General features: G+C 37.9%; 1 protein-coding gene and 1 long non-coding RNA gene across 20 annotated transcripts; one reads left to right on the top strand and one right to left on the bottom strand.

The window, feature by feature from the left end:
* The first annotated feature begins 2,878 nt into the window (after window positions 1–2,878).
* Window positions 2,879–20,191, top strand: LOC104604685 (sulfite exporter TauE/SafE family protein 3-like). 19 transcript variants are annotated; one of them, XR_016081070.1, is made up of 6 exons: window positions 2,879–8,265; window positions 16,163–16,317; window positions 18,228–18,289; window positions 18,386–18,472; window positions 18,595–18,645; window positions 19,343–20,191. XR_016081070.1 is itself a non-coding variant. In XM_088896162.1 (6 exons), the coding sequence occupies exons 2-6, from the start codon at window positions 16,299–16,301 to the stop codon at window positions 19,385–19,387; spliced, it is 264 nt and encodes an 87-aa protein (XP_088752288.1). In that variant the 5' UTR covers window positions 14,915–15,055; window positions 16,163–16,298; the 3' UTR covers window positions 19,388–20,191. The 19 variants fall into 19 exon arrangements, 5 of the variants coding, with proteins under 5 accessions (XP_088752288.1, XP_088752287.1, XP_088752286.1 ...); XR_016081072.1 differs by having other exon boundaries at window positions 18,228–18,298; window positions 18,381–18,472; XR_016081071.1 differs by having other exon boundaries at window positions 18,228–18,298; window positions 18,357–18,472.
* LOC148804495 (uncharacterized) lies at window positions 7,224–13,665 on the bottom strand. Its single transcript, XR_016081074.1, has 2 exons — window positions 13,531–13,665; window positions 7,224–9,115 (listed from the first exon to the last, which is right to left on the bottom strand). It is a non-coding gene; the product is annotated as an uncharacterized LOC148804495 (long non-coding RNA).
* Window positions 20,192–20,654: the final 463 nt, after the last annotated feature.

The raw sequence follows: 20,654 nt of genomic DNA, 5'->3' as shown, positions 1-20,654 counted from the left end.
TGTCATACTCCCAATCAGTAGTAAATTGAGATGAATAAGAGAATCACTGGTCAATAAAGTAATAACAATAATGACCAAATTTCGTTGCAAAAACTGCAATGAATGAACATGTGCTTAACCGATTAGTCATACTCTTCACACAACTAACAAGTTTCTCTGTCCACCACCATTCCTCTCTTCAACAGATTGTCCCTTGTTAAAATCTTATTCATATAAGCTGTCCAAACACACAAAGACACCTTTGAGGGCCCACACATGATCCACACAGCATGAGATGGAAAGCCATTATCCTCATGTGATATTAAATGGTTATAAAAGGACTTCACTGAAAATTGACCAGAATTCTCTCAGGTCCCCACCTTCCTATCTTCTCTACCCATGTCCATCTGGACATTGCACAAAAAATGCATTAGGCCCATCAGAGGTTCAACTTCCCAATCATTTAATTGCCTCCTGAACTGTGGTGTCCATGCCCTGATTCCATTGTTTTCTGATAAGTTCTCAACTACCTATACCTCTATCTTTGTTTCTAGATCATACAAGGATGGGAAGTCATATTTCGAAGGTCAGTTTCCACACCAACAGTCGTTAAAGCATTACTCTTTGCCCATTCCCTACTGCATACCTTACCCCTCTACTGAACTCTCTGTGGTTGTTTTTTTTGATCAATAACTCTCTGTGGTTGTTTTCAATCCCCTTCCATGTAGAACATCCAAAAGTGTGATTGGCTTTCCCTGGCTCTCATCCTGATATCCTCATACTGTATTTGGCTTGAATTACTTTCTTCCACAACTCCCCATTCTGCTTGTCGAATCTCCCAAACCACCATCCCATTAATGCTACATTCACTTTCTTCAACTTTCTCATGAACAAGCTTCCAGCTTTCTTTATCCAACATACCTCATCCTAAGACAGTTTTTCATGCACAAAAATGGAATTTCTAAATTGTAACAGTGTTGTCTAGACAATTGACATAAGGGGTATGCTTGTAGGTTTTTGTGGAGGTGAAAATACAGGGGAGGTTTTAGTATTTTTGTTATACAACATGAGTAGTTTTTAAATAATTTTCCTTATAGTAGTGACTTCACTAATCTATAAGGCCAATATTGGCTTGCAGATATCTGTACAGAATGTCCAACTTCAATTGATGCATGTTTTTTGTATGTTTTTTTTTTTCCTTTCTATTCATCTCCCTCTTCATTGAATGAATCTGGTTGGCTGGTAAGTTATATTGTTTCAAGTTGGGCAAAAGTATTTTTGAAACAATCTATATGGTTGTCAATGGGTTCGGTTAAATGGTAAACCAGCCTTAACCCTTTTGGATCTGGGGTTTACTCAGCCTCAATAAGGTGTCAGGTTGGCTCAGGTCAAGCTAACTTGATCTGCACCATGTTCGGAAGACCTGAAGCAAACCTTATCCATTGGCATCACCAATAGTGTAGGGATACAATGCATATTCTAATTGAGTTGATGCATACTACAATCTGAAGAATTATTATGACTATTCTGAAGTAGACATTCAAGATAATTTGTTGAAACATTTTGAGATATAACCTGTGGGCCTTTTATCTAAAATATCCTACAATCAACAATGTGGTAAAATAAAAACTGATTAATCTTCAAGAACTTAATTGTATGTTTGTTCAAGTGGTCAGTATGATAGTGAGTAATATTAATTCTACACCAAATGGAGTAATCAGTAAGCTTTTCTTATTTTTGAGACTTTGACTGGTTGGGTGGTAAGTTTTGCTCCATTTTAAAGTTCTGTTGTTTCTTTTCATTTTATTTCTTATCTTTGAGACTTTGACTGGGTGGTTCAAATATCAACCTGTTAATTATCTCTCTTGTTTTTTCTTCATTCTCATGTTTTAAACTCGGCAGTGGCTAGGCGTGGATCATAGTTTTCAAGGCATCTAGGCATTGGAATTTTAAAATGTTTGTTTTATTGAGTTTTTACTTTATATTTCTAAGTCATTTTATTGGTTTTGTGTGCTAACTAGCAATCATGTACACTAACTATTAACACTATAAATCATTAAAATGAGTATAAATTTCATATAAAAAGCTAAAAATATAAAATATTATCAATACAAAGGAGTCTAAACTAACTATCTATCTATCTATCTATCTATCTATCTATCTATCTATCTATCTATCTATCTATCTATATATATAAAATCAATTAATCAATGAATCAAGTTTCAGACATGTAATTCAACCATAAAAAAACATTTGAAGAAGAGAATCCAATTCAGCCATACAATCACTGAATCAAGTTTCAGCCATGTAGTTCATCCATATAAAAAAAAATTAGCCATATAATCATATATATTAATGATATAAAAAAATTTGAATGAGAAGAAGAAGAATTAAAGAAGAGATTAGAGAACAATTGAAGAAGAGAAGAGTAGGTTTGGAAGCTTAGGCTGTTAAAAACTGAGATGATTCAAGTGTGAATCATGACTGAAATACTGATTGAGTCGGGCGGAGCCCCTGTTTTTTTCAAAAAAAAAAAAAAAAAAAACAAAAAATAAAAAAATGGACTCATGGGGCGGACTGATGACTGAGAGAGTGAGAGTGACTGACTGAGAACAGTTGGACTCATGGGGTGGAAGAAGAAGAAGAAGCAGTGGAGAAAGGGAGGATGAGGAGTATAGGGGCGGAGCCCCTGTTTTTTTGAAAAAAAAGAAAAGGACTAGCGAGCGCCTGTTTTTTCGACTGAAATCTGAGAAGAAGAAGAAGAAGAAGAAGAACTGAAGTTATCAACTTACCTGCTCGAACTAAGGTGTGATGGAGCTGGGCTGCTCGAGCTTGCAGTGTTCGCCTGTTCGGTTCTCCTCCCTCTCCGGTCGAACCAAAACCCTTGTGATACAAGGGTTTAGAAAAGAAAATAGAGATACTAAGATGATACAATGTATAGTTCTCTTAATACTAAAATGATACAATGTAATAGGCTTATTTTAAAAGAATACAACAACCAATGAAATATCAAATTAATAAATTTAAAAAAAAATAATTTTTTTAGATGCATGTAGGCGCCCCCTTAAGTCTCTGGGTGGGGGCCTAGTGCGCAAAACATATGGCGTTTGGGCGAGGCGCTCTTTGGAAAGCGCCTAGTTGCCTAGGCGCCCACCTAGGCGTCGCCTTGATAACTCTGGCGTGGATAAAGAATCACAAAAGCTTGTGGTTAAAACAACAACAAATCAGGTGAAGTTACACAGTTCTGAAATCATAATGGTATTTTGTGTTTTCTGATGCATATCATGTTTTCTGGTAATGATTAGTATACAGATTAAGTTATTGAATTTTTAGTGCTTCAGAGGATATTGTTTCAGGATGGATGGATGACCTTTTTTTTCAGCATAACAGTACCCTGAAATTGAATCTTAGCTTGTTATCAAGCTTGGAGACCCAAGTATACTCATTGGGGGCCTTCTAAGTAAATGTCACAATCTAATCATCCCATTATGTAAAAGACCCAAGTATACCCAAGTATACTAATATTTCAATGGTTTTAGGCAATTTATTGATAAACGAAGAATAATAAATATATGTAACTCTCAAATTTATGTAAAAAAATATTTTACTCCTATAAGACTAATATTTCTGCTTTCTGTAAGGGATGACAATTGACAATGACCAAGTACATGGACCATAAACATGATGTACTGGGGAACATTTTGCTGCTATACTGACCAGCATGACTACCCAAAATTACTCTCTTTTGGTCCCTAACTATGCTAAACCTCATAATTAAAAAGGTCCCTATATCCTTCTAATGGGGATAAGAGAGAGAGAGAGAGAGAGAGAGAGAGAGAGAGAGAGAGTTAGTGGCATATTTGAGTAGGACCTTTTCCTATGAATTAGGGAATGAGAAGAGTTTGTGGGCAAAGGGGATGTGAGTTAAGGGCAAAAATGTTGTATATGTTACATAATCACATATTATCAACTGTTCAAGTTTAGACCCTTAGATATAAAAGCCTTGTTCATAGGGATGTTGGTCTACATTCAAGATAATTATGGCACCCAAATCCTTCCATTAACATAACTGATGGATGATACCCAAGTTAGACTCTACTATGGATATTTCTTAAGGAAGGAAGCTTTATTATTGCAAAAGAATAACCAGGTGGCAGGTGACCTGATCCTCAAAGGTACATCAAGAACCATCCAAAAAATTAAACCAAAAACAACAAAAAACTTAAGAAGTATAGCAGGGCGATAACCCTTGTTTTTCCTTGTTGACCTTCGAACCTGGACCGTCCCCTGTACGTTCTTAGATTTACGGTTCTTTTGATTGATCATCCAAAAATGAATCAAATTGGTGCCATGGTTGGTGATTCATTGGGTTGATATTGGGGACCATGAGAGGTATTCTCAAATGCAAGGTGCCAACCAGCTGATTGGTAATTAAGGTCTCCTGCTGGTCGTAGCAGAGACTTAGGATCAAATCCCACCTGCACCTGGGTTGGGGGGGGGGGTTATGGGTTAGGGGATGGGCTACACCCTGTTGTGTATTCCATTGAAAGATATCAAACAAAGAAATGTATTCTCAAACAAGTCTCAGAAGACTCTTGTTGAAAATACATTTCCTAACATCTCTATTATATATGTTGAACCTTACAAGCAGCTGGTCCTTATGCTCTAAAGGGTAGTTAGTACGTCTAACAAATGAGCTATATATAGGGGCTTTTAAGTCTTCTATATTTATATAAAAACCTATATCCTCAGCTCCTTTCAGATAGCAACTCTTTTTATTTGATTAGTTTTCCTTCTTCAATTGAGTTTTTGTCTCACTTCACCGACATGACAGATAAAACTTTTGTTCTCAATGAGTCTAGTTGAAAACTTGAAAGGTTCTTTTGATATAAATAGGGCCAGATAGTTTGAGGCCATGACTAGAGGGAAACATGCTTGTATCTGTCAAACATTGATGAATTTGGGTAACTATTGGGCTTGAATCACTTTTCCCCATGATATATATGAGACAGTTCACGTCAAATTTCTTGCGGTAGCTTCAAATATCCCACATTTCTAGGGAGAAAATTTGATTCAAGGTCAGACTGCCCAATATTTTTAGTCTGTGCACAAAGACAGCTTATCAGAAAGGTTTCCAATGTCCAATTCATAGTCTCATCATCACCATTATAGACAAAACTGAACAGCAAACTATCTATTCACATAGTCAATGTGATGTATGAAGTAGATAATGAGGGACTCTGTCAATGTTTTATCACTATCATGAAATGGAGAATAACTCACATCTGATTGTGGACTCCTTCAATGTTTGATCATTATCACGAGGTCATCAATTATCTGAATACATGTTTTTCCTTCCTGTTTGCATGGTTGGACTATTTATTTGCATGATAAGAATATCGTTTTCTTGAATTGGTAAAATCCTCCGTCATGTCTGTATCTCTTTCTTATATGGCCAAGAAATAGTCAATCAGTTTTATCTCATCCTGCCTTTTACTACAGAAGTTATGATGCCCAGATATGAAAGAGTGCTATCAATGCATCAGCTCTGGGCTGGTCATGGTAGATCAGTCCTGAACCAATTAGGAAATATAGAGATCCGGCCCCGACTCAGACCCTATAGAGTTTGTTACATACAGAACCAGAACCAACCCTATTATTAATCAGGCCTATTGGGTGCGGACGGACCAATCAGACCAATTGGAATATATAGAGGATTCAAGTTACATGGACAGAGGACCCAAACTACAAAGAAGTAAACCCCTCTACATGTAAGCATAGAAAGAAAGGAAATAAAAAAAAAGAGAAGATTCAATTTCAAACCAGAACTTTACTAAAGTTTGAATGATTCTAGAATGAGAACAATCTACTTGAAGCCCTTAAACATTTTGGTGGAGTTTCAGACTATTGATGCCCATAAAAGAGATCAATTATGTTTTGGGACAGGAGGAATTTAAGGTCTTAGGATGTGTCTAATGCTTTAGCTTCTTTTTTCCAGTCTTCTGAGACCTCTGCTTTACTAAGCAAGCACAAAGCCCCCCAGCCCCCAAAGAATCTTTATTTTTCATCTGCTGGATCTGATCTGGCTCATCTCAGTGAGGCCCAAAATTGGGGTTCTTCTGGCAGTATCCAAGTGAATGGGGATTGACCCACCAACTTAATACTATCCACAGAGGGATTGGATTGGTTCACTTTAATCCAGCCAAGATAACCAAAAAGAAAAAGACCCAGAAAGAATCTTGAACCATAACCCTAGCTTATATTCTGTCAGGAATCCATGTGCTGTATAATTAACAGTAGATGGCTTTACAATAATGTTAATTCTGTGTTATGTGTGCTGAGTAATGAATTAATAACTGCCATTAGATACACAGACAATGCTCCTGCAAGTTGCTATATATGGTGGATTATTTTTGTTTTGTATATTTATATATTGTCTGAATCAGGGGGCAACCTTGCCAACTGTGTACATGTTTTTGTAAAAACCCTAATCACTAAGAGCTCTTTTTTCCTTTAGATTTGAGAGCATTGAGGGGTCATATAATGAATAAGGAACAAATTATTATGATTGAGGTAGGGCATATTTGCTACCATGCATTGAGATATTATTAATAAAACACTTCATATTCAAAAACAAAACATAAGAATATTCCTGCCCATGCATGTTAAGTTGGTACCCCCAATCGATATGATGTTCTTAGCTTCCACAGTCCTGATTCTCTGGACCACTTACCCAATATCCAATGGAAAGACGACACATTTCAAAAATCAATACTGGAGTGCAGTACCAGTAGTGCCCAACAGTATTTATTCTGGTTGATGCAAATCCAGACACACCACAAATTCCAGCAACAAAATGACCCAATTGGTTGCACTCTCAGCCATGAATTCCTTTAAACGAGAGAACTCAACCCAAAGTAGAGTAGAGAACATACCCTTTTGCTTCAAATGTCTACCATTGTTCCAACCTACATGCATTGTTCAATGAACTTTTAAGATTTCCAATTTATGCTCAACAACTTCCAAAGATGATTCCATTGGTTGGTAAACCAATCCATTTACAGAGGAGCAATCAGGACATCAATTGCCCAATGTTAAAGCTGACTGAAAGCTTGAAACTACTTAAGTGCTTACTGCTTAGAGGTGTTAAATGGTAGTACATTATCTCAACTGTCCCTTAAGCTTAAGTCCTAGGGTTAGTTGGTCCATTGCTTTATTTACATGTCTGTTGTGCTCCATTTAGATACTGAAAGCCACAATTCTAGAACCAAAAGCTTGTACAATCAAGAACTGTATGATGATCATAGAATGCTTTACAAGTGAAAAGTAGTCACCACTTAATATATAGTTCATACCCAATTGATGACTCATCTGAGAAATCCAAAGTGGCAAGGCCATTGAGATAGCTCACATGTTCCACTTTCTGTGTCAAATCCAAAACCAGAATGATGGTTTTGGATAAGACGAATTCTCCTCTTTTCTGTGTTCCACTTTTAAGTGTTGCCTGTGGAAGAAGCTTCAGTTCTGTGTTGACATTCAATTGGATGAAGCTCATCATCTTCTCAACTTTTCATCTGGATGCAGCATTGCTTGTGAGAAATTTGTAGAGCACATACCCTGTAAGAACACCCTGTTTTCCTGTTACTTAATTATCTTTCTTTCCCTTTCTTTTTGAAGCAAATGTTATTTAAAATTGTCCTTGATCAAAACCACGTATACTTGCCCACAAATGGAGGGACCGAAATATACCCTGATGTCAGAAGGAACTCCTTAGATGAAGCCATAAATTTGTGCCTGGCAAATGGCTTGCAAGGGATCGTATCCCAAGTCAAGGCTATATTCAGAAACCCAGGAGCTATAAACAGGATAAAAATCTTACCCTCCTAACCTACGGTCCATTGAAGTAAGTTTCCTTTTCTTCAAACAGTGTTAAAGTAGGATTTCTTCTATTTGGTTGACAGGTTTCAATAGCCAGTTTTGGCCTATTGCTGGATATATAAATGCTTGAGGACTCACTGAGTTGTTTGTGCTAAACTCGGTCTATGTATATCTGTAGATTTCTTGACTGTAGAACAGATTTCTTGTGATTAGGTTCCATTTCAGGTGTATTGATGCTTATTCTTGTGTCTCAGTAATGTGACTGAAGCGGTATACATGCAATATCTAATGGGTATCGATGGGGTGATTGTGGATCTGGTTCAAGAGATTACGACTGCGGTTTCTGACTTCATCAAGCCTGCAGTAGAGGGGGAGGAGAGCTGTACTGAAGGGGATGGCCAGATTCAGGTGATGACAAGGCCCAAATTCTCTCAGCATGAACTGTCATTTCTACTGAAGCTTATACCTGAGTTGATACAACTTTAAGTCCCATTACCTCTATCCTCTTCCTCCATTTTCGATCTAGGTAACTCTAGCTGAAGCAAGCGGCTTATTGTAGAATGAACTGATTGTCAATCTTATGTCTAATTTTGTAGCTTAATCATGCAAAATTTCAGTCTTCTTAAGCATCTTCTCCCTAGGTTTCTTTCGTTGATTGACAATCTGGATGCATGGGATGCAGGTTGAGTTGATGGGAGGTCATCTTAATGTGACCAGCCGCGTGAACTCTGGTTCTACAATTACATTTGTTCTACCTTATAAAATTTCACCCAAAGAGGAGCATTCTGATGATCCTGATCAACTCTCGTACATGGATGAACATGAAGGTGTATTTGATGCCAATACTGATGATACAGATTCTGGCATCTTTTATTTTCAACCAGCCACCTTAGGTTCTCTCTTCTCACCTGCTGGATCTACAAGGACACAAAAAGCACCAACAAACAATATTGGATATGGTTTTCCCAATAAGCTCAATGGCTTGTCAGAGGAATCCTATGCATTCCCTTCTAATAACTGCACATCAAGAGAGACGGCTTCACTTGAGGATGCTTGTTCATGGCTGATGGTGGAGAGACATCATCCGAACCTGAAAGTTCATCAAAGCAGAATCTAGACTCTGATAATGAAAATTCCACTGGTAGAGGCAAACAATGCCAAGTTCATTCAAATGGACAAATTAAGGATTCTAAAATGGAGACCTATCACTTGGAAAGAACATGCACTGAAGTTGGTGAAGTGGCAAAGTCAAACAAGCCTGCAAATACATTTGAGAGGCTGGAGCATGAGAAATCAAAGATAAGCCTCCACAGCACGTCTAGTGGCAAAACAGAACTTCCCAATTCAACATTTAAGTCCAAAATTCTACTCGTAGAAGACAAGATTAATGTAATGGTGACATAGTCAATGATGAAGCAGTTGGGACACAACATAGATGTTGTGAATAATAGTTGAAGTTGTGTGTGCTATTCTTTTTTGGCCCCAAAATTTACTCCCGGTGGAGGGGTGGCCACTGCAAATTTATTGATATGCATAAAAACCTTGGAGGGGGGGACGTAAGGCCTTACCCCTCAAAACTATACAGTGGAAACCCGACTCATATAAACATTAAGGGTCCGAGAAACCTATAATCAACGAGATTGCAGAAAAGGAAGACTTAGACCATCTGTGACAACCAAATTCTAGACATGGAAAGGAAGAGTTTTTGTGTAGTCATAAACAGTTTTTTGAGAAGATAAGCAACCAAGCTTTGCAAAAGCATCTGCCGGTTGGTTAACTTTTCTATAAATATGTACACAAAAGAAATCCAATTTATTCCTAAGTTCCTGTACTTGAAACAACTAAAACCAAAGCTTCCATGGTTGTACACTCTCCGTTAAGAATATCAATCAAGATTTTGGAGTTCGATTCTACCATAATCTTATTTAAATCCAAAGCAAACAAAACTGTTTCTTCCATCTCTAATAATATCCCTTCCACTATGAAGGGCCTGGGTTTCTTCTGTAAGTGCCATCAATATTAAGTTTCAAAAAACCATTTAAGACCACCATCGGATGCACCACTTTAATATTTCTACTTTTGATCGATTGGATCCGCAACCTCAAACCATGAAGGATAGCTGTTGGTTGTAGTTCACCTTACGGGTCAAAGTTAAAGAAGAAGAAACCTCATGGGGCCACCGCATTACCACCCAAATCACCAACTTGGAGCCTATTTCTCTCTTTCCAAATCTCCCAAACTACAAAGCAAGCAATTAACCCTACCACCACAGCCCATTGATTCCTAGCCGATGTCGCTAAAAATCAACTAGAAAGAAGCTCCTTAATACTCTCATTCCCCTTAAAAGGCAACCCTAAAATTCTGTTGAAGAAGGACCACACTTTTCGAGCTAAATAACCATGCACCAACAAATGATTAATGTTTTCTTCTAAAGGGTCATGACAACACACACATCTGGAAACCAAAGGAACTCCCAATTCCTTAATATCAACATCCACTCCGACCTTCCCAATCATAAGTTTCCAGACAAAGAAACTTATCTTGGTTGGCATAGAGCATTCCAAACCACCTTGGACCAGTTCATAGAAGGATGAGTAGTCCTATAAAATGACCAAGCCGATTTCATAGAAAAATCTCCCTTCACCTTAGCTAGCCAAACTATTTTGTCGTGGCAGTTAGAGAGCCTCATACAAGATCCCTGAATGCTATTTAGGACATCCACTTCTAGAAAACCACAAACCTGACCTAGGCGCCAAACTCCTTCATCCAGGACATCACAAACCCTCAACTATAAATTTAGCCCCTTCATGCTGAAGGGTTTTATTAATTAAGGGGCTATCTGTAGTCCACTTATCCAACCAAAAGCTGATTTCTCCCCTCCCCACCATCCACTTCGAAAAATGAACTAATTCACCTCTTAATTCCATGTTAACCTTCCAAGTATGTGAAGTGTAGCAAGGAGGGATGACTGTATAAAAGTGACCATGTTTTAATACATTGGCTCGAAAGAAATCAGCCCATAAAGAATTGTGAAAGAGCACCCACCACAGAAACTTCATCTGAAGAGCTTTATGCACATCATATAAACTCTAATTTGGAGGCTTCTTTCAGAGAGAGGTCTCATGTTTTTTTTCTAAGCAACCCAATGGTGCTAATTGGCTAAATCAGAATTAGTCCATAAAAAGCCTTTCATCAATTGTTCTAGACGCCTAATAACACTTTTTGGTGTTGCCACTACCGACATCAAATATATAGGGATACTGCTTAAGACATGTCTGATTAAAACAACCTTACCTCCTGCTGAAATCAATTTCCCTTTCCAACCAGAGATTTTGGCCACCACTTTCTACACTATATCATCAAAGGTTTATGCTTTCACTTGACCCTTACCAATTGGAATACCAAGATAAATAAAAGGATGTTTCTTATGCAGATAACCTGTTGCTAAGGTGATAATATGGATTCTGCTATGAGATGCTTTTGCTGAAGTGAAGAAACAACTCTTTGTCTTATTCACCAGTTGACCCGAACACTTCTCATATCTCCGGATGACTTCCATGACTTTCGCTAGCACTTGCTTGGATCCCCTACTGAAAATAATGGCGTCATCAGCATAAAGACTGAGTGATAACTGGATAGCCCCTGTGAGTAACATAAACACCTACAGGATGATGCTCACCCAACTTAGATAAATTTCTGCTTAGCACTTCCTCTGCAATGATAAACAGGTAAGGCGACAGAGGGTCCCCTTGACATAACCCTCTTGTGGATTGAAAGTATCCTACAACTCCTCCATTCCATAGAACTGAAAACCAACAATTATCAACCATTTTTTTAACCAGCTCAATCCAAGTCTCATTGAAACTGAACCTTCTCAAAACAACAAAGAGAAAGGCCTAGTTCAGCCAATCATAGGCTTTGGCCATATTTAGCTTCAACACAACATTCCCCCCACCGCCTTTCTTTCAATATCATTAACCATTTCCTATACCAATGCCACATTATCCATGATATTTTTTCCCAGTATGAAAGCATCCTGTTCTTGTGAAATCAACTTAGGTAAAATATTTACTAACCTCTTAGTAACAACTTTTGCAATAATTTTGTAGCAAAAATTACCTAGGCTTATGGGGCAAAAGGTTGTAAAACTTTCAAGAACTTTACATTTAGGAATGAGAGTAATAAAAGAGGAAGTGTAACTCACCGGGAGTTGGTCACCATTAAAAAAGTAATGGACAGCCCCTACCACGTCAACCCCAACAATGTCCCAACACGAGACAAAGAAATGTCCTGTAAAGCCATCCGAATCTAGAGCACTATCTTTATCCATGGCGTGGACCACCTCATGGATTTTAGTCTCTGAAGGAACAATCAATAAGATATCATTATCTTCCTAATTAACCACACACGGAATAACCTCAAACAAATCATCATTGCAATCCGCCCCTTCCCCTGACAGAACACTGCAAAAGTAGTTCACTGCGTTCTGTTTCATTTCCTCTAGGTTTGTGATCCAGTCTCCTATCGGGTTTTTGATTTTGCAAATTTTGCTTCTCATGCTATTCAGTTTTATAGATAGATGGAAAAATTTGGAGTTTCTATCATCCTCTTTCAGCCACTTGAATCTATATTTGTCTCTAGAAAATTTCCTCTAATCTGTGTATCTCATGAAGCTTCTTCCGCTCCTCCCTGAGCTCAATGAGACTGTCAGCTGAATTCACTTGTAAATGGTTCATTTCTGCACCTTGAACTTTGTCTTCTGCCTCTTTCACTGCCTAATGAATATTCCCCAAAACCTCCTAGTTCCATTGTTTGAGTTTACTCCTTAACTTATGTAATTTGAGAAATAAACTCATCAACGGAGTAGCATGCACATCTTCATTCCAGTAGTCCCTAACTACATTGTGAAAAGTATGGTGAGATAGCCACATTTGCTGAAATCTGAACGGCTTAGGACCCGTCTGCCTTTCCTCCTCAACAGAGAAAACCGAGGGACAGTGATATGAACAAGTACAATTAAGATGGCTTACCGGTTTCAAGGGAAAAGATTGAGCCTAGCTAGAGTTTACCAAAACACAATCAAATCGAGCCCAAACACAATCCAAACCTTCCCTATTACTGCACTAGGTGAATTTGCTTCCAGAGTAACCCAAGTCCACCAAACCCACTGTATTAATCATATCTACAAAATCCTCCATTGTAGAGACATCAGGACTTCTCCCTCCAACATTTTCCTCTCTACACGAGACCACGTTGAAATCACCAGCTATCAGCTAAGGTTCCGAGATTCAAGAAGCTAAATTCTGAATTCTGTCCTAGAGAAATGTTCTTTCCAACCGGTCACATTTGGCATAAACTACATAAAGAATAAAAGCCTCATTGGCAGAAGTAATCATTCTCATAGTTAAAATCTGATCGCAGTCCTCTATCAACTATACAGAGAAAAAACTATTCCAAAACAAAACAATTTTGCTACTAATATTAATAAGTAAACCAGTCATGTTAAGTCTCCTAGAGAGTCTATCATCCCCAGTCATGGGTTCAACCACAACCACCACACCTAATTTATGCAACTTGTAGAGTTTTTTCAAGTGAGTAATAGAGGGATCATTTGCAATCCCTCGGATATTCTAGAAAAGACCATTCATTGAGAACAATTAGAAGTAGGCTTACCTTGGCATGTCTGCGATCTAGTTACTTGCCTGTTCTCACTCTGCACGTATTTCTTATGAGGCCTTTTCTTGCGAACCACCTGTGTCCAGTTCGCCTCCACATCTAAACCAGCTTCGTCCTCAAAAAGCGCACAAGAGGAACATTCTATTCTTTCATTAATTTTGTTGAGCAACTCAGCATCAGATTTGTTGGCCTTACTGTGTCCCTAGTGATTAAATCTTTCATCCAATTTCAATTTGGAATTTCTCAGATCCTCTAATCCATAACCTATCTGGCTTTCTAGAAGAGAGAGTGGCTAGCAGATATGGCCAAACAGGATTCACACCAATATCATCTTTGGATGCAAAGGATTTTCGCACCCCATTAGCAGGGATCACCACTGAGACGGTGGTAACAGTAGGCGCTCTTTGCACTTCCTCATAGATCTGCTTCATAGTCTGTTTTCTTCTGGGAACTAGTACTTGTTCCACCGGCTTTGAAACTGAAGTAGCATTGGTCTTGGCGACTTCTCCCTCTGCTTTTGACGATGATCTTTTGATTTTTGATTTGCAATCCCCTTCACCATGGCCATGTTTAAAGCAGCAGGATAGGTTCTCATAAATTATTCTCTGCCAGAAACCCTCTTTTCCGAGCCCAATCCAAACACGACTAGGGTTCTCCTTCAACAGATCCACCTCCACGCAAACCCTAGCCGCCGTAGTTCTACTCAAACGAGCAGTGGTCGGATCCACCTTCAGAACTCGTCCTGCTACCTGCGCAATCGAGCATAGGTACCTGTCATTGTACAGATTGATCGTAAATGGCACAATCGAAAGTTCCCACCCTAACTCCAAACCTGGCGTCCATTTTAAGAATCTAGTCCTTGACAAAAACCACCTCTCGCAGCCAAACCCTAGGGTATTCAGGGTAGTGACAAAAAGAGTTCCTTGAAGCTTGAACATTTTCCAACCAAGGAAAATTGAAGAAGGGAGAGAGATTTCTCGATATCTTCCTCTGAGAACAGAACTGCAGGTTCTCCTCACTTGATCAAAGGGACCTTCAATGGAATATACACCGCCGATGGATCAAGAATCGTACGAAAAGGATTCGGAGGAGGCAACCACCGAAACAAAGGATGGAGCACCTCGAGAATCCCCAGGCGGCTCCCCCATTTCGTTCGTCCTATGGATCCAACTTCTGAGTTGCTGTCAAATGCTACTCACTATAAGGCATCCTGTGTAATCTAATCTCTTAACTTGAGTATTGTGACAAAGTGCGGTTTGGAAACAACAATCAGATCTCATATCTTGTGCATTGATATTACCAAATACCCCGGTCATGTCCAAATCTTTGGTATTGATACTAGGGGAAGTTCCCAATCAAAGGAGTGGAGACGTTGAGCTATATCAAATTCAATGCTTGCTGCGCCAAATGTAATAGCAGGGCAGCCTCTTCTCCCTGCTCCAAATGGTATTAATTGGAAATCCTGGCCCTTGAAATTGCTGTGTGTGCTGTTCAATGCCATAAATATGATCTAATTCTAATGGTAATCATTTCAAACCTCATGGTTGTATTATTTGCTTTGAAAATTAGCTAGATTTATGAAAAGGTCTACCACCATTTTAGTACACGTATACTTGCTATAGGATAATATTTTTCATACTGAGTGTTATTTCTAATGTGCCTTTCTTTGTCATATTAGTTTGTCTCTGTTCATAAAGCAGTGGATACAACTTATTCTACAACTTGGAGACTCATATTTTAATGTCTTGATTATTTTAGTCATCTTTATTTAGTTGAAATTTTCATTATTTTATAGTGTTTTGATATTAAGTGCTACTCATCTCAGTGAGTGATGAAATTTTCCATTATTTTGCAAATTTTGTGTTGAGGATGATCCACATTGAGGTCAGAACAGGAGAATATGATCACAATGTCCTGATTATGGAATTTTATGATACCTCAGATCAGATGTGGTTTTATGTCTAGAGATAGCAACTCAATTTTGGGAATGGGTTGACTTACTCCTTTAAAAAATGGGGTCAAAGAATTTTTCAACTTCGAGAAGAAATAACCTTGGACAGAGGGGAGTTACACTATTACAGAATTATTCATTTGAAGGACTGTGAAGATGCTAAGCAGTGTCAGAATCATTCATTTAGATTGTTTTTCATCATACACAAGGTGGTTATGTTCTTCCCCTTGAAGTTAAAACTGCAATGCAATATGAAAGAATATTTTTTAAGAGGGCTATTGGCTACATTTAACTGCAATTGCAGATAATCATTCATCAGTTATTAAATGTATTATGCGTGGAAAGAAATGGTATATTCTCTGTGTTAGGCAATATAAAGGACTGGTTAATAATGTTTTTGGCATTTAGGTGGCAGTTATAAATACTAAGATAATTTAGAACACAATGATGCCAATTAGGAAGTAGACATAGAGCTACTGAAGACATCAGTGAGAAATAAGCATTTTGAAACGAGTGCAAAACACACCTTCCCAATTTTCTTTCCTTAGTATTCCATAATGCATAAAATTTCTATATGTGAAAAATGTAGTTGTAAAATATTGTTATTATTTACCAAAGTAGAGCTTTCCAGTGTGGAAAACCAGAACAACCAACATACTCAACTTTACTTGCATGCAGGATGTCTGCATGCCAGCAATGGATGGCCTCCAAGCTACAAGGTTGATTCGATCTTTTGAAGAGACTGGAAATTGGGATGCTGCTTTAGATGTTGGAATTGAGCTTCCTTCTTCATATTCATCATCAAATGGTCTAGATGCACCGTCATCCACAAGGTGGGGGTACCCATCATTGCGGTAAGAGATGCAGTTTATGCCTATAAATGTCTGTTCACTTTGTTGCAACTTCTTAATATATGGAAAATGACAACAAAGGTTTTTAACTCCCTTGCATTAAATACTGTTTTTCCGGTCTAGCTATCGTTTCCTTTTCTTATATGTTTCATTAGCTAGACTCTTTTGTATGCTACCAGCATTAGTTTGGGAGCAGGTTATTGGAAGAAGCTATTTTTTCTACATCCATCATAATAAAACAGGGCAACCTAAGCCCACAACATGGCATTTAACACCAAGGTCCCATAGGAGGCATAAGGATTCAGTATGATATAACATTTCTCTAAAGCTTTTCTTTTTCATTTTTTAACCATTTAAAAGAATATAATTAACTAGATAGTTAAGACCATCTACTCAGATCATTCTTTAACAGTTACCAGATGGTAACCCAAATGCTCGATCTGAATTCCTTGAATGTACCAAGAAAAATTGACATTTGACAATGAGAATGATTGTTTCTTCTTGTCGCCCTCTTCCAATGCAAGTGTCATCTAATTTAAAGTATTAATTTCCAATAGAGAAAAGTTGAACTTGATATGCATTGGTTTAGACAGTAAGCAGTGTTATCAATGTGATAAGTGATGACTAGCTGTTCTGGCAGCACGAAGTGGATATCCAACCTCAATACATTTAAGGGTAGAAGAATATGCAATCATCATGGGGTACTACTGAGACTTGAAGCTCTATCTTTTGTTTGCATAGTTGTCATTGTCATTTGTCAAGTGACACAGTAGGACAGACAGGTAGCACAACTTTGTTACTACTATAATAAAAGGTAGTTTTGTATTTATACCAATAAAAAGACAAGGTGCGTAAATTAACAAATTCTCATTTAAATCATATGGGGCCTGCTGTGCAAATCCTGTTCCTACATTCACTCATTTCATCTTTCATATAGTGAATCCCTAGATCTTTTCTGAATACCTCAACCAATTTCTTCTTTGCATTGGATTGCTCCTTCCTACTGCTGCAATGAGTTCTCTCTTATGCGCATGCCAAATCATCTGAGTTTATTTACCCTTATTTTATGACCTGTTTGTTCTAATCCTAGATGATAATTGATAAGATAGTTTATAGCAATGTAAATTGTGGGCCACAATACAATCAGGTTTACTGGGTGCTTGAGAATTCACATCATGGAGTAAATGATATTGCATTATTGGAATAGGTGAATGGTGATTTCCATATTTTCCTAATTCACTGGTGCTGCCTTGTATCCATTAGATTAAGAGCATGGGATTTGATGCAGGAGCACCTCTAAGGGTGACTAATTATAATCAAGGTAGAATCACAAGGAAAAGAAAGAGGAGTACTTAAACTTCTAGGTCCCTTGACTATTTTGTTAGCTACTGAATTACCATTAGTAAGGGTGAGGAAAAGGGGGTGTTAACTATGTATAAATATCTGTGGAAGGGGGTTGTATACATGACTTATTTGAGTGGATTTCAGTTTCTGTGAAAAAGTCTTTCCATCTCTCCCTTATGAAACAAGCACTTCTTGCTTCTTACAAGAATTAAGTCTCCTGAAAATACAAGATAATGAATAAAACAGCAAAACTTCATCCTTAGTTGGGGGGATTGATCAAATACACGTACAGATCAGTTCTAAACCAGACCAAATGGGGTCTGTAATCGGGACCATCAAGTCTTGCCTGATAAGATCCGATTTTTGTTCAGCACAACCAAAACCAATCCTGACCCATTTATAATTGGGACACATAATGCTGACCTATACCATATATAACGGGTTCGTATTGGTTTTGATCTGCAACACATTGACAACCCTAATGAGTTCCAAGGATAAGGATAAACATCTTAGATCAGTAACTTACTAACTTATGTTTTGAACTTCAGATGGTCCTGGGCTGGATTACAAACCACTACCCGGTGGTCCATCTTCATCGCTGGATGACCAGGTAATTCTGGTAAGTGTACGTATATGAAAGTTATTTGCAGATTTGATCATGAAAACTCTCAAGTTAGACTTTATTATTGTTGTCATCAATGTCCAGGTTCCCGTGATGGACAACATTTACTGGAAAGAACTTACTCTGCTTGTCTCTGTATGGGTGGCCATTCTTACTGTGCAGATAGTTAAGGTTAGTTGCTTTGCTCATGGATGTGATGTACTAAGAAATCCACTGTTTGAGTCTTGAATGCATTGCACTGCTGCCTAGTGACATGGACATAACATTTATCCTCTGGCTGAATGTCTGTGTAGACTTATGCGAAAATTTGCTCTTTTGAGTACTGGCTTCTAAACTTATTGCAGGTGAGGCCTCTGAGCTGAAAATGATCATTCACAAACATAAAATGGAACCAAAAAATTAGCTAGTAGCAGATCTTATACCAGTAGTAATGTTTTCACTTGGCTTAACCAATGGAACACTTCTATGAAAGCACTTTTATAAAAGTACATTTACAAAAGCACTTTTAGAAAAGCACTTTTATGAAGGTACTTTTATCAAAACATTTTTACAAAAGTGCTTTTTCAATGCCAAAAAGGTATATTTTTTTTTGTAATTTTCAGATTTTCTTCATTTTAATATATTTTTGTAATTTTTTATATGTTCTGTTTTTTATATAATTTCTGATATTTCATTCGGTTTGGATTGGATCCAATCCGATCCATTTACATTTTAATGGATTGGATTGGATTTGGTTTGTATTAGATTTGGGCTGGATTGGGTCCAGCCCATTTGTAAGTGGACTCACTTTGGACTGGATTGGGTTGGACCAAATCGAGTCCAATTGACACCTCTACACACAACCTAGGCTAGATAGTTGTGTTTGTTCAGTCAGAATCATTCCAATAGTCAGTTAACCAATGGAACCAAAAAATTATCAAGTTCCACGATGATGTTTTTCTTGTTCCATAGGATAGCTTAACCAATTGATTATGTAGTCCATTCATATTTTCGTTTTTCTTTTATTTTGTTAGCTAAACCCTGGCATTTTAATTTGTACAGTACATGACAGATGGAGTACTGTGTGAGACCCTGAAAGATGGTTGAGTTCCCACTGGATCCCATCACTTGCTAAGATGCTCCTCATGGGGGAACAATTAGGATGTGTGAATGAGGTGCTGACAATTGTTTCGATTTTGTCAGTGCCATCAGTGTTCTTCCAGCCTAAAGATAGGGCAGAGGAGAGTGATGCATCAAGGGAGAAGTTCTTTGTCCCAAAATCAGATCACCTGACATTACTCAATGTGTATCAACTGTGGAAAGCAAACCAGTATTGGGGAGACTGGTGTAATGAGCATTTCTTGCATGCCAAAGGGTTGAGGAAGGAAAGGGAGGTCAGGTCTCAATTGTTGGACATACTCAAAACCTTAAAATTCCACTTACCACATGTGGGCCTGACTGGGATGTTGTGAGGAAAGTCATTTGTTCGGCATATTTCAACAATGCAGCAAGGTTGAAGGGTGTGGGGGAATATGTTAACTGTAGGAACGGGATGCCATGCCATGTTTTTCTCAATGGTTGGCAGACTTAGCCAGAGACATCAGTGCTGGAACACAAGAAGCAGCAAAAGGAAGAGAAGACAGCAAATGGAAAACTTGAGGAAATTACAGGCAGAGGTGAAGAGAGAAACCAAAGCCAAGGAGAAGGAGAGGAGGGTGAGGCAACAACAACGGGTGTCGATGCCAGGATTTTGTCGACCAAAGAAATTTGGCTTGTAAATGTATATTATGTTGTTATCATATTGTTTTTATTTAATAATTTTTTACATTGAAATGAGATATTTTACTGTATATAGAGATGGAGGTTTAGGCTATACTCATGAGATTAAACCATGTTGGGATTTTGGATATCTTTTTGCAATCTTTGTGGTGCAAGGGGTTGAATGCATCTTTCCCCACTTAATTTTTGCCAAAAATATTCTTTTTTTTTTGGTCTTAAATATCAATTTTATTTTTTTATTTAAAAAAATAAAAAAGAGAGAGAATACAAACTTTATAAACAAGGGAGTGTTCTTTACTCTCATCGAGGTATTATTTTTGAAGGTGTAAAAAAAAGTATTGAAATTAACCTTCCATATAAAAAAAATATAGCTCTAAGCCGACGGTCAACTACTTGTCGGTTTAGCCATAAATAAGACTATGTCAAGGTTCAAAATATCGATATGCCTGATATGCCGATACTTGTTTTTTTACTTTTTTTTTAATTTTTTTTTTCAAAACTGGTTTAGGGGAGACGGTTTAGGACCCCTCCATCCCCTGAACTGGTCAGACCCCGATACACCCACTATAGGGGTGTATCGAAAGGCTCCCAGAAT

This window comes from Nelumbo nucifera, chromosome 1 (assembly GCF_055504915.1).
Source record: "Nelumbo nucifera cultivar China Antique chromosome 1, China Antique-T2T, whole genome shotgun sequence".
NCBI classification, from domain to species: domain Eukaryota; kingdom Viridiplantae; phylum Streptophyta; class Magnoliopsida; order Proteales; family Nelumbonaceae; genus Nelumbo; species Nelumbo nucifera.
Note: the sequence above shows the minus strand (reverse complement) of the source record. Positions and strands in the feature narration are given on the sequence as shown.